This window comes from Kryptolebias marmoratus, linkage group LG12 (assembly GCF_001649575.2).
Source record: "Kryptolebias marmoratus isolate JLee-2015 linkage group LG12, ASM164957v2, whole genome shotgun sequence".
Taxonomy (NCBI): Eukaryota; Metazoa; Chordata; class Actinopteri; order Cyprinodontiformes; family Rivulidae; genus Kryptolebias; species Kryptolebias marmoratus.
In genome coordinates, this window is record NC_051441.1 from 3625270 (window position 1) to 3638121 (window position 12852).

The 12852-nt window shown below is 41.6% G+C and overlaps 1 protein-coding gene across 1 annotated transcript in view; it reads left to right on the top strand.

Annotated features, from left to right (window-relative positions):
• Positions 1-390: 390 nt before the first annotated feature.
• The window catches only part of kcnh6a (potassium voltage-gated channel, subfamily H (eag-related), member 6a), a 26934-nt gene continuing 14472 nt past the window's right edge, over positions 391-12852 (top strand). Inside the window, exons 1-6 of the mRNA XM_017419436.3 lie at positions 391-997; positions 5642-5872; positions 7620-7769; positions 8320-8423; positions 9128-9437; positions 10290-10492. Of these exons, the coding sequence (XP_017274925.1) occupies positions 922-997; positions 5642-5872; positions 7620-7769; positions 8320-8423; positions 9128-9437; positions 10290-10492 (1074 nt within the window). The 5' untranslated portion in view covers positions 391-921. The remainder of the gene's footprint in view (positions 998-5641; positions 5873-7619; positions 7770-8319; positions 8424-9127; positions 9438-10289; positions 10493-12852) is intronic.

Sequence of the window (12852 nt, forward strand, 5' to 3'; positions counted from 1 at the left end):
AGCCTTCACAATTAAACACTTCCTCCTGTAGGAGCCACATCTAAAAGGAAAAAGGTGCAAAAATTAAAACATAAATCACAAATAGGAAGTGGCTCCAGAGCTTCAAAATTCATCATTTCATGCACAAAAGGAGAACGGTTAAATAATTATAATTAGCATAAATAAAGTACTTTTAAAAACCCTATTTTGTTATATTAGGGAGACAAAGATGCACATTTATGTTTTTTCCAGGATTTTCTTCCTCTTCCTCGGAAATATTAAGTTTTCTTGGTTTTAATTCGTTTTTTTTAGGAGTAAATTTGAGTCAAAACTAAAATGCTTTATAAATAAAAGATTAACTCAACCAAGGTAGGCAGAAATTATATTTGAGCCATTAAAGTCAACAAACCGGTAGTGAAGGAAGGAGCGTTTTATTTTGAAAGCCCGAGCAGAACTTCCGGTAACCTGTCTCTGGCTGTGGGGGGTGAGGAGAGGAGGTGAGGAGAGTCTGAAAGGGGGACTGGAAATGAGCAGGAGCTGCTCGGACGGAAAATGTGTCTTTTTGACGGATTTCCGCGGTTTTTTCAACTTTGTCCGTCAACAGGTTCTCCTTAATTAGACGGATCCCGGTTCCGTGGGTCGGATTAGCGACGCTTCGGGGTTCTGAACTGTTCCAAAACACTTTTTTTGTTATTTTTATTTTTTTTATCCTGGTGATAACATCCTGCTGTTATCGCCCCGGTAACCAGCCGTCCTCTCCATCTGTCTCCGTCTGTCTCCATCCGTCTCCATCCTCCGTCCCTCAGTCGGAGGCAGCGCGCGACTATAATAATAGAAGCACCTTTTTCCTTTCCTCTCATCCGGAGCCTGTTTTTAAAGTCGTGTCTCTGTCCACGCGCGTGTCCCCTCTGAAGCGGGGAGGTCCATGTCCCCGGGGACAGGATGCCGGTGAGACGCGGACACGTCGCGCTCCAGAACACCTACCTGGACACCATCATCCGGAAGTTCGACGAGCAAAGTAAGACCGAGTCTCCCGCTGAGACACCCAGGGACAGAGAGATGTGTCCCCTCTGTGTCCCTTCTGTCCACCTCTGTCCCCTGTGTCCCCTCTGACCACCTCTGTCCCCTGTGTCCCTTCTGTCCACCTCTGTCCCCTCTGTAACCCTCTGTCCACCTCTGTCCCCTCTGTAACCCTCTGTCCACCTCTGTCCCCTGTGTCCCCTCTGTCCACCCCGAGCTTATCAGGAACATTTTTCTAATTTCAGCTTTAATTGTTTTTATTTTCCTGCAGAAAACTTTCAGCAGTTTTAGCTTCGGCTCATTTGGCTTATTTTACTTTTATACCTTTTTTTTTTAATATTAACTTTTTAATTAATTAATTTTTATTATAATTAAAGGATTTTTTAGCAGACGTTAGCTTTTAGGTGTTTGTTTTGCTAATTATAGCTTTTAGCTACTGTTTTGCTCATTTCAGGTTTTTCTCCAGTCTTGCTAACTTTAGCTTTTAGGTGTTTGTGTTTTTTAGCTTTTAGCCACTGTTTTGTTAGCTTTAGCTTTTATCTACTTTATGGATACCTTTATATTTTAGATTTTTGTTCTGCTACTTTTATGATTTAGCTACTGTTTTGTTCATTTTAGCTACTTTTTTGTTGCTAATTTTAGCTTTTTAAGTTCCGGTTTTGCTAATTTACAGTCTTGCTAACTTTAGCTTTGTAGTTTGTGTTTTGCTAATTTTAGGTTTTAGCTACTGTTTTGTTGGGTTTAGCATTTAACTACCATTTTCCTAAATTTAGCTTTCAGCTACTGGTCGGCTAGTTTTATGTTTTAAGTTTTTGTTTTGCTAATTAGCTGCTGGTTTTGGTCATTTTGGTTTTTACTCATCATTTTGTCAACATTAGCCATTAGCTACTTTTTTGCTATTTTTACTGTTTAGCTGATGACATTCTTTCTGTGTTGCTGTTTTAGGGTTTTAGCTGCGGTTTAGCTGATTTAAGGTTTTAAGTTCATGTTTTGCTGATTTAGGACTGAACCTTCAGTTTGGCTAATGGAGGGAGGGCTTTAGCTTTTATAGCTTTAAAATACTTTTTGTTGGATGTAGCCTTTAGCTGCAGTTTTGGCTGATTTTAGCTGTCAGGCTCTGTTTTGCTTGTTTTGTAATTGAAGTTTTTGTTTTCTAATTTAATGTTTTATCTTCAGACGTGTTTATTTCAGGTTTTAGCTGCTTTTTGTTTAACGTTTAGCTGCTGTTTTAGCTTCAGTCGTTCAGCATCCACACTGTTTCAGCAGAACAAGCTGATTTCTCCGGTTTTAATAAAAGTGAACTTTTGCAGCTGATAAAAAAACAGTTTTCTGTTTTTTTTTAATCTCATCAGATGAAAACGAACCGTTAGCAGAAAGTCAAATAAAGCAGGACGCGTTTCTTTGGTTTCTTTGGTTTCTTTGGTTTTTCGGCGCTCCAGGTGGCGGGTCGTCGTCGTCGTCGTCTTATCTCTTCTGCGCCTCGATTAGCTCCTTTTATGGCTTCGGCGTTGTTGCAGCTGCAGGTTAATGTTTGGTTAACAGGAAGTCACCTGAAACTCAGATGTTCACCTTTTCTGCTTTTTACAAACTCATTCAGGTCCGTTCAGCATCACGGCCTTCAAATATTACAGATTTATAAATGTTATAAATGTTGTTTGTTAGTCAGGAGGGATCGGTTTTGTCATTCCTCCACATGTCCTTAAAATGTGCACGGCCAGGTGAGCGCACGTGCCGCAGCGGTGCTGCTTAGCAACCGGGTGACGAGCTGCGTTTCCGCCTTCAGCCTCTGATAATGACTCCGGACGGAGATGTGCTTTTCGCTGCAGCCTTTAGAGAGGCAGAACTCGGCTGCTCGCTAACAGCAGCCGAAGGAGAGGAGTAATTATCAGCTGCGGAGTTTATTTATGTTCCCTCCGTTCGGCTGAGCTCCTGCATCTGTTCTGAAGGAGCTCAGCCGAAACCAGCCAAAGAAAAACTGAGTTACTGAAGTTAAAATGAGCAGAAAGGAGGCCAAAAAGAGCAAAACAGAGGCTTAAATGAACAGAACAGGGGCTAAAATTAGCAGAACAGGCTAAAATTAGCTGAACAGAGGCTAAAATGAACAGAACAGAGGCTAAAATTAGCAGAACAGAGGCTAAAATGAACAGAACAGAGGCTAAAATTAGCAGAACAGAGGCTAAAATTAGCAGAACAGGCTAAAATTAGCTGAACAGAGGCTAAAATGAACAGAACAGAGGCTAAAATTAGCAGAACAGAGGCTAAAATTAGCAGAACAGAGGCTAAAATTAGCAGAACAGGCTAAAATTAGCTGAACAGAGGCTAAAATGAACAGAACAGAGGCTAAAATTAGCAGAACAGAGGCTAAAATTAGCAGAACAGAAGCTAAAATAAGCAGAATAGAGGCATCAACTATCAAAAAAGAGGCTAAAATGAGCAGAACAGAAGCTAAAATGAGCAAAACAGAAGCTAAAATGAGCAAAATAGAGGCTAAAATGAGCAGAACCAAGGCTAAAAGCTAAAAGCAGTTGAACACAGGCTAACAGCAGCAAATCTGTGGCTAAAAATAGCTAAATAACAGCTTAAATTAGCAAAACAGCAGCTGAAATAAGCAAAACAGATGCTAAAAGTAAAAGTATCTAAACAGATGCTGAAGCTAAAATCAGCAAAACAATAGCTGAAATTGCCAAAACTGTAGCTAAACGCCTAAAGAACCAGAATAATAGCTAAAGGCTAAAATTAATCGAATGGTAGCTAAAGGTAGTAAGATGGTAGCTTAAAGTAAAAACTATTAAAGTAGTAACTAAAAGCCAAAATTAGCAACACAGCAGCAAAAGAAACAAAAATAGAGGAAATATCCTGAAGTTCATTTCAAAGAGGACCTTCATTTTGAAGGATTTGAAGCAATCTTAAAGTATTTTTATGGGACATTTCATTTTAAATAAAGTTAAATATTTTAAAACCAAAAGTCAGATCTTTTTGTTCCCGATCGAGTGGCAGAAAGTACGCAGAAGCACCTCGAGTCCAAAAACCAGAGAAGAAGAAGCTATAAACAGGAAACCAACAAACTGGATATCAGCTAAAGGACTCTGAATGTGGCTGAAATAAACATTAATGTCTCTGTTGGTGTTCAGCCTCAGTGGGAGGATGTCTGTTTAAAATAAGAATTAAACTCGTTACATAAAATAAAACAGCAACATTAATTTATAAACACTCCAATTAAATAAACAAAAGTGATGATTCGGCTGCTTCACGGTGAAGTGGATAATTTGGAAAACACTTTGTGAGCGGCTGAACCGTGACCGACGTGACGAGGCTGTAAATTCCCACATGTTACCTGAGAGCGGCCGTGACGCCACCGAGGCTTTTAATCTGAAAGGGCCACCTGCTCCTTCTCAGTTGTCCTGGGATCAAGCGTGACGCTAATAACATGACTTCAATGGAAAGACGGACCTCATTAGTTCCACTTCGGCTTGTTGTCGGCGAGCGAGGCGGAGGAGCTGTTCATTAAAAAGGAAAGTCTGAGCAGTTTCGGCTGTGTTTAATTGATAAAGGTTAAAAAAAGTACATCAATTATGTAGCTGTGGTGAAGCTGAAGCTGAAAAAATTAACATCTGGCTACGCTAACTTCAAATAGCTACATTAAAAACAGCTAAAACGTGCTAATTTTCACAGAAAATACAGGATAGACAGACAAAATCTGCTAAATGGTTACAGCTAAAAGAAGCAGAACACGAGCTAAAAGTAGCAAAAGCCTTTCTAAAAGTTAAAGTAGCAAAATGCTAGCTAAAATTAGCAAAAGGCTAGCTGAGATTAAAGTAACAGATGGATAGCAAAAAGTAGCATAGGAGTAGCTAACAGCTAAATTAGCAAAAACCTAGCTAGATGGTAAAGTTGAAAAAGACTAGCTAAAAGCTAAAAGTAACAAATGGGTAGCACAAAGTAGCATAGGAGTAGCTAATAGGTAAATGAACAAACGGCCTAAAAACATAAAATAGTAAAATGCTAGCAAAAAGTAACAAAAGGGTAGCAAGACGTAGCATTGAAGTAGCTAATAGCTAAAATAGCAAAAAGTGAGCTAAAAGCTAAAGTAGCAAAATGCTTGCCAACAGGTAAAGTAGCAAAATGTTAGCAAAAAGTAGCAAAAGGCTAGCTGAGATTAAAAGTAACAGAATAGTAGCAGAAAGTAGCATAGGAGTATCTTACAGCTACATTAGCAAAAATGTTTGTAAAAATTTGCAAAGGTCTAGCTAAATGTAAGAAAATGGTAGCAAAAAGTAGCTAAAAACTAAAACAGCTAAAGGCTGTCTAGAAGAAAAGTAGCAGAACTGTAGCTGAAAACTAAAAGTAGCAGCAGCTAAAATCGGAGGCAGCAGCTGCAGCAGATTTCAACGAGAACAAATTTTTTGAAGGAAATGAAGAGATCTCCGTGTGTTTCTGTGGGGAGAATATTTGTAAATATTTTAAAAAGTTAAAAATAAATAAATCACGGCACCCATCTGCTGAATGAGCCGAACCTTTTGATGTATGAATGGCTAAAGTAGCTAAAAGGTCCGCAGAAGTAGTAGGATGATAAAAACATGGAAGGTGTGAATGCTGAGTCAGCGTTTATTGCCGCCGTCAGTGAAACTGTGAACGTTTTTAGACCGCAGGTTCCTGATCGCCAACGCCCAGATGAAGAACTGCGGGATCATCTACTGCAACGAGGGCTTCTGCCAGATGTTCGGCTTCACCAGAGCCGAGATCATGCAGCAGCCCTGCACCTGCCCCTTCCTTGTGGGGCCCGGCACCATGAAGGCTGCCGTGGCCCAGCTGGCCCAGGCCCTGCTGGGGTCCGAGGAGCGAAAGGTGGAGATCCTCTACTACTCCAAAGAAGGTGAGACAAAAAGCAGCAGAACTCCGTCCTCCTGGACAGCTTGGCTGTCATGGGAACCATCTGTCCCACAAATATGACACAAGATGGCCGCCGTGTGGCTCAGTCGCTCGGTTTGGCTGCTTCCTCGTGTCGATCATCTCTGACTGGGAAAATGCTGAGTCATTGTTTCGTCCTGTTTATAGTTTCGGCTATTTTTCATAAACTCTAACTACGTCAGAACACCTTCAGCTGTTTCAGCTGCACGAGTATCAAAATGTTCGGCTCGTTCACAACATTCGGTTTGTAACTTTTTGAATTATTTTACTTTATTTCAATTTTTTTTTAATCTCATTAATATTTTTTCAAATCTTTAAAATCTTCACCAAATGTGCTTCATTTTTAGCTTTCAGCTGTTGTTTTGCTAGTTCGGTTTTTTAGCTACTATTCTGCTGGTTTTACTTCTAACTTTAACTATTTCACTATCTTTAGCTTTTAGCTGCTGCTTTTCTGGGTTTTTGCTTTTAGCTACAGTTTTTTTAGTCTTAGTTTTTGTCTATTGTGTATCTAGTTTTAGCTTTTAGCTACAGTTTTGATCATTTTAGCTTTCAGCTTCTGTTTTCCTGCTTTTACCTTTTACCTACAGTTTTGCTAGTCTTAGCTTTCAGCTACTGTTTTGCTAGTTTTGGCTTTTAGCTACTATTCTGATCATTTTACATTTTAGCTGCTTTTTTGCTGGTTTTGGCTTTTAGATACTGTTTTGATCATTTTAGCTTTCAGCTTCTGTTTTACAAGGTTTAGCTTGTAACTTTAACATTTGTTTCACTAACTTTAGCTTGTTCTAATAGTTTTAGCTTTTAGCAACTGTTTTCCTCCTTTTCACTTTTAGCTTCTGTTTGCTACTTTAGCTTTTAGCTACTGTTCTGATCATTTCAGCTTTCACAAACTGTTTTGCTAGTGTTAGCTTTCAGCTAGTGTTCTTATAGTTGAAGTGTTCATCTACCTGGTTTTAGCTTTAGCTGCTGTTTTGCTTGACTTAGTTTTTACATCTGAGTTTCGGCTTCGTTCAGCTCTCAGTCGTGACTTTAGCTGATGAAGGTTTTGACACCTTCAGCTAACATTAGCTTCATTTAGTCGTTTTATAAGCTAAAGCTCATTGATAAAAACTTTAACGTTTTTGTTTTTAACTTCAGCTGCTGTAGATTCCACCGCCTTCCTCGCGGCCAGCAGCCGAACATCCCGTCCTCCCGTCCTCCCGACGGAATCAAAGCTTAAATCACGCCGTCTGCGAGCGCTTTGTTCCTCCTTTCTCGCGCCCTAATCATCGCCGACATGGAGGAGCTGAGGCGACCGAGCGGCGGACACAAACTGTCAGCGTGCTGCGCCGCAGGCGTGAGGCGCGCGGCCCGCCGCTCTGTTGTCATGGAAATGAGCTCCCATCCGCCGAGCATCTATTAGTTTTTATCTCCTGCGTGGTAATGCGCTCTGAGGCTGAACGAGTCAGACATGAGACTTTTTAACGTTTATTCCCTCCGGACTGAACGCCTCGGTGACGCCGAGTCCCGGCGCCGTGTGCGTTCGCACCATCGAGCCGATTCCCGTCTATTTTTAGACGCCGATCACAGAACGAAGTCAGCTGTCAGTGTCTCCTCCACGGGGGGTATAGCTCAGTGGTAGAGTATTTGACTGCAGATCAAGAGATCCCCGGTTCAAATCCGGGTGCCCACTGTCGTTGTTTTCATTGAGTCTTTTTTTTTCTTCCCGTCCGCAGGGATCTGCCTCCCGTGCCGAGTGGACGTGGTGCCCGTTAAGAACGAGGACGGCCTCGTCATCATGTTCATCCTGGACTTCCAGGAGCTCATCGACCCGTCGCTGAAGAAGTCGGCCTTCAGGCAGACGGTCGCTCAGGGATGGCTTTACTGTAAATCCTCCTCCACAGCCGAAACCCCCGTTTTTTTAGCTGTAAATAAAAAAGAAAACAGCAAGGAAACGTAGCTAAATGTAGAAAAAAATTCTATCTAAAAGTAGCAAAACAAAAGCTAGAAGCTGAGCATAGCTAAAAGATAGCTAAAAGTATCAAAAAGCTATCCAGCAAAAGGACAGCTAGATGCTAGAAGTAGCAAAAGGCTAACTAAAAGTAGCAAAAGGACAGCTATAGCTAGTTTTTTTAGTTTTACATGCAGCAAAAGGGTGGCTAAAAGCTAAAGTAGCAAAAGGCCTGTTAAAAGTATCCAAAGGCTAGCAGAAGCTAAAAGCTACAAAAGGCTAACTAGGAAGTAAAAGCAACAAAAAGCTAAGAAGCTGAACATAGAAATAAGATAGCTAAAAGTAGTAAAATGCTAGCTAAAATGGCTAGCTAAAAGCTAAAGTTTTAAAAGGGTCATTACAATTAATCAGGATGGTAAAGCTAAAAAACAGGCTAACTGTAGCTGAAGCTTCGGTGGATCAGCTGAAGTTTTTCTCCTCTGCAGGTCAGAACCGCCGGCTGAAGATGAGGCTGCCGGTCCTCCGCTCGCTGCGGCGTCCCTCGCTCTCCAAGGAGCAGTGCGAAGGCGTGGTGGTGGATTACCTGCAGGTGAGGTGGTGGATTACCTGCAGGTGAGGTGATAGTTTACCTGCAGGTGAGGGGGTGGGTTAACTTCAGGTGAGGCGGTGGGTTACCTGCAGGTGAGGTGATAGTTTACCTGCAGGTGAGGTGGTGGGTTAACTTCAGGTGAGGTGATAGTTTACCTGCTGGTGAGGTGGTGGGTTAACTTCAGGTGAGGTGATAGTTTACCTGCTGGTGAGGTGGTGGGATTCATCGGCCCCAAACAGCCAATAATAATCGTTTGCTTTTCCCGTACCACAGCAGGACAAACAGGCAGATCTGTGTTCAGATTTTATTTATTTTTTCTCAGTTTCAAACATTAAAGCCGCCCCGCCTCCAGCAGCTCACGTTTCTCTGCTCGATAAAAACAAAATGGCAGCAGGTGGAACGGGAGGGAAGACGCAGCCGTGCCGGAGTTTCCTTCTCTTCTCTGAAATCTCACTTTGCTTCTGTTCCGATGAAACTTCCTGATAACACCCAGCTCTGTTGACTTAGGCAAATAAATTTGATGGGACTGTTTGAATTTGCATGTTTTCGAGGAAGTGACATTGTGTTCTGTTTCAGCGTGGTCCTCAACATCAAGATGTCTAAAAGACGGATCATAAGTTGTTGTGTTTTTGCTAACCTGATATAATTTCTTGTTTCAACTCGACGTGAACGGCCAACACCGTCCCCCTGTTTGTGTCTCTCAGCCTCACAGCGAGGAAGTTCCTCTGAAGGAGTTTCGGATCCCCTCCAAGGAGAGCTGCATGCAGTCCGAGACCGAGGCTCTGATTGAGCAGGACCTGGACCCCCCCTCCCTGGTGGCCCAGTCCTTCGCCAAGCGGCGCTCGCTGCTGACGGACCGGCTGGACCCCGGCGTGGCCTTCGCCAGGGGGTCGATTCCCCGGAGCTGCTCCAGGGAGAGCATCCGCAGCCTGAGGCGCGCCTCGTCTCTGGACGACATCGATGGGATGAGGGCGGAGTGGAGCAGCGGACCCGGAGACCCCCGGAGCCACAGCAGTGAGTGTCTGAACGTCAGCGGTTAGAGGTTCGAAACTAACCCAGAATAACCTCACAGTGTCACAGCATTAAATGGTTTTTTTTGCAGATTCTTCTGCTGTCAGTGGATGTTTCTGATTTCACTGAATATGAGCAGCAGATTAAAAACTTGAAGTTAAAGCTTTGGATCAAATCAACGTTAAAAGGTTTCAAAACTTGTTCATACTTAACTTAATGCATCATTTATTTTACTCCTTAACTGTCTCAACGAGGTAAAAAATCAACTTTTTCAGCAGCTACCACATTAAATGTTAGCTTAAAACTGGCTGAGTTTTAGCCGTTTGTAAGATCGGTTGGTTGTAGCAGCCATTTTGAATTGCTGCTTTCTGAGAGGTTCGTGGCTCATGAGATATTTTGCTAACAGGGCTGTCAGATGAACACAAACACAGACAAATAAAAACTTTATTGCCGTTTTGCCTTCAGAGGCTGGTGATTGAAATTAGATCAAAGGATCCAGATTGGATCTTTTTCATCATCTCACCTAATGATTGCTGCTAGAAGACTTCATTATCACAGCTTATCACCGTCTCGTCTCTTCTGAGCGGTGCAGCTGCTTCTTGTTTTGTTTCAATCTGCACATCTGTCCGCCTCCTCTCTCAGGGGAAAGTGTTGGGGTTTGTTTGTTTTTTTTTGGGGTAGAAGTTCCAGTTGACGTCTAGACGGTCGTGGTTGTTTGTTTGAGGCTGACACAGATCTGATGGATGATGTTTCCACGAAGCGTAATCACGCTTGCGTTTAATTTTAGCCGCTGGTTTTGCAGAATGAGATCAGAGCCGCATCATTTTTGGTTGTTTTGTTTCCCCCTCGTTGCAGACCTGAAGCCCAACGCTCTGAACTCCACCTCCGACTCGGACCTGGTGAGGCACAGGACCGTCAGCCGCATCCCTCAGGTCAGCCTCACGTTCGGCTCGGACCGGCTGAGACCTCCTTCGCCCACAGAGATCGAAATCATCGCGCCGAGCAAAGTGAAAGACCGCACCCAGAACGTGACGGAGAAGGTGACTCAGGTCACGCAGGTGAGATGGCTTCTTCAGCCCCTCAGCAGGAAAACAAAACGCTGAGAAATCCTAAATTTCTCCTTTTTTTGATGGTTTGGGCTCCTTCTGACGGAGAACCTCGTCTCGTTTCTGAAGTGTGAAGAAACTTAAAGACGCGAGGAGCCCGAGGGTGAAAGTGTGAAACAAAAATCTCACCTGAGAGTGTGACTCATCATCATCACACCCTCATGTCACATTTAGAAACTTTTCTTCACAACAGAGAAAAAAAACGAGGAAAAATGTTAAAATCTGCCTCAAACGTGTTGTTTGAAAAGCTAATAATATATGATAATTAATTATTTTTAAAAAGGAAGCTGCGCAGCTTCAAACTGGAGCTTTTCTGATTTTTCCTCTTTGACTTTTTGTTAAAAAATTCTCTTTGGAAAACATTTCTATAAAGTCTAAATGTGATTATTACCTGAAACACTCCAGATCTTTTGCACTTTTATAAAAAAATATATACACTAAATTATTACAACTATATTTTGTCAGCATATAAAGCACACATTGATCAAATAAACTAATTATTTTTATTACTTTATTTATCGTTTTCACACTGATGTGTTAAACTTAAAACATTTAGCACGTCTCCTTTTCTCCTGACTCCAGGAAAAGTGCAAAAATAAATAAAAAGTAAATCATTCTGCAAGTTTGAACAAAACATATTCCAGTAAGATCAACAAATGCTGCAAAAAAAACGTGCCTCAAATAAAACCCTGCAGTCTGGGCATCATCTCTGCACCTCAGCTGCAAAGCATCATGGGAAATGCTGCATTATTACTGTCCAATCAGCACGCAGGTGTTCTCATACCTGATGGACGACATATTTCTGTTTTATTAGTGTTTTCTGATCAGTTTGAGGCTGACTTTGTGTAAATCTGGGCAGGTGTTTTACTGCATGAGAGTAAAGTTCTGCTAAATGTGGAAAAATCTTTATTTCACAGCACAGGAAAATGCAAAATATGTAAATCGGAAGATAAATTAGACAATATTTTTGCAAATTTTGTGACTCTCTTACATCTCAAAGGTGCCTCTCTTCATATCTTTCTGTAATCAGATGTTTGTATTGTTGCTTTATATTAAATATAAAACAAAAAGTTTTATAGTAAAGTTTTAGCTGAAGGTCCCTTGTAACTGTAATCATTTTCTGGGATTTAAAAAAACATAGAGGTTTTTTTCCTCGCAGTTAAAATTTGCTGTCAGTTTCAGCACGGAGCTCGTATTTGTGAGGTTTATTTAACTGCAACACATTCCTGTAGTTTATGAGACATTTTGTTCTATATTAACGTTAAAAGAAAACATTATTTTTCTGAAATAAAGCAGGTCTCAGCTGAAGTAATCCATTCCTCCTCATAAAAGGTTTGTTGGGTTCCTGCATAACATTTTTAAAAAATCTTTGTTTTTTTTGGTTTTTCTCAAAATTTGGGTTCCAGATCTGTGTAGGGGAGCGGTTAATAAGACATAAACTGCAGAAATATATATATATGTATATATATTTATTTTTGCATAAATGACAGGAAGCTAAGTTGGGCATCTGTGTTTCCAATCTGCATTTTTCTCGTTTAGTCTCAAACAGGACATCTGCTTCTGCTAAATTTGCATCCAATTTGCACTTTAACTTCGCCGTATGTGGCGGCTTGTTGTGGCGGCGGCGAGATCTCACTTCCTGCCAACAGTAGCTGGAAAAAGTGAGTGTGCACGCCGCGGCGCTCCTGGCAGAACGTCTCACCTCTTATCTGGGTTCTGCTGACGCTCCCAACAAGTCTGCAGGTTGTTTAGAGCCTGGATTTAGTTTCTGTTTGTCCGGCTTGTTGCAGCGATTCTGTCTGACAGATTATCTTCTGTTTCAGACCACACACACACACACACACACGCAGGTCTGCTGACCATCAGCACAGGACAGCTGTGTGTGTGTGTTGTTGCTTTTAGCTGTTAAAAAAAGAGTCATGGGTATTTTTGTTTTATTTTCCTGGAGCAAAAGGTCTTGTTCCATTACTGTACGTTACAGAAAAAGTTCATAACAGGAGTGTTTGTTTGTTTGTTTGTTTCACACAGTAAACTGCTCTCAGGAGTGGATTTAGTTCCTCCAGTTTATAAATATTTATGAATATTTAATATAAATCTCTTGGTTCTACTTATCTAAGTAGAACCATAATAATTAATTTGTTTGTTTGTTTACTTACTAACTGAATTAGGCTGCGTGTGTGTGGGTGTGTGTGTGTGAGGCTATGTGCTGCGTGTGTGTGGGTGTGCGTGTGTGTGTGAGGCTGGTTGTGGTGTGTGAGGCTGGTTGTGTGTGTGTGTGTGAGGCTGGTTGTGTGTGTGTGTGTGAGGCTGGT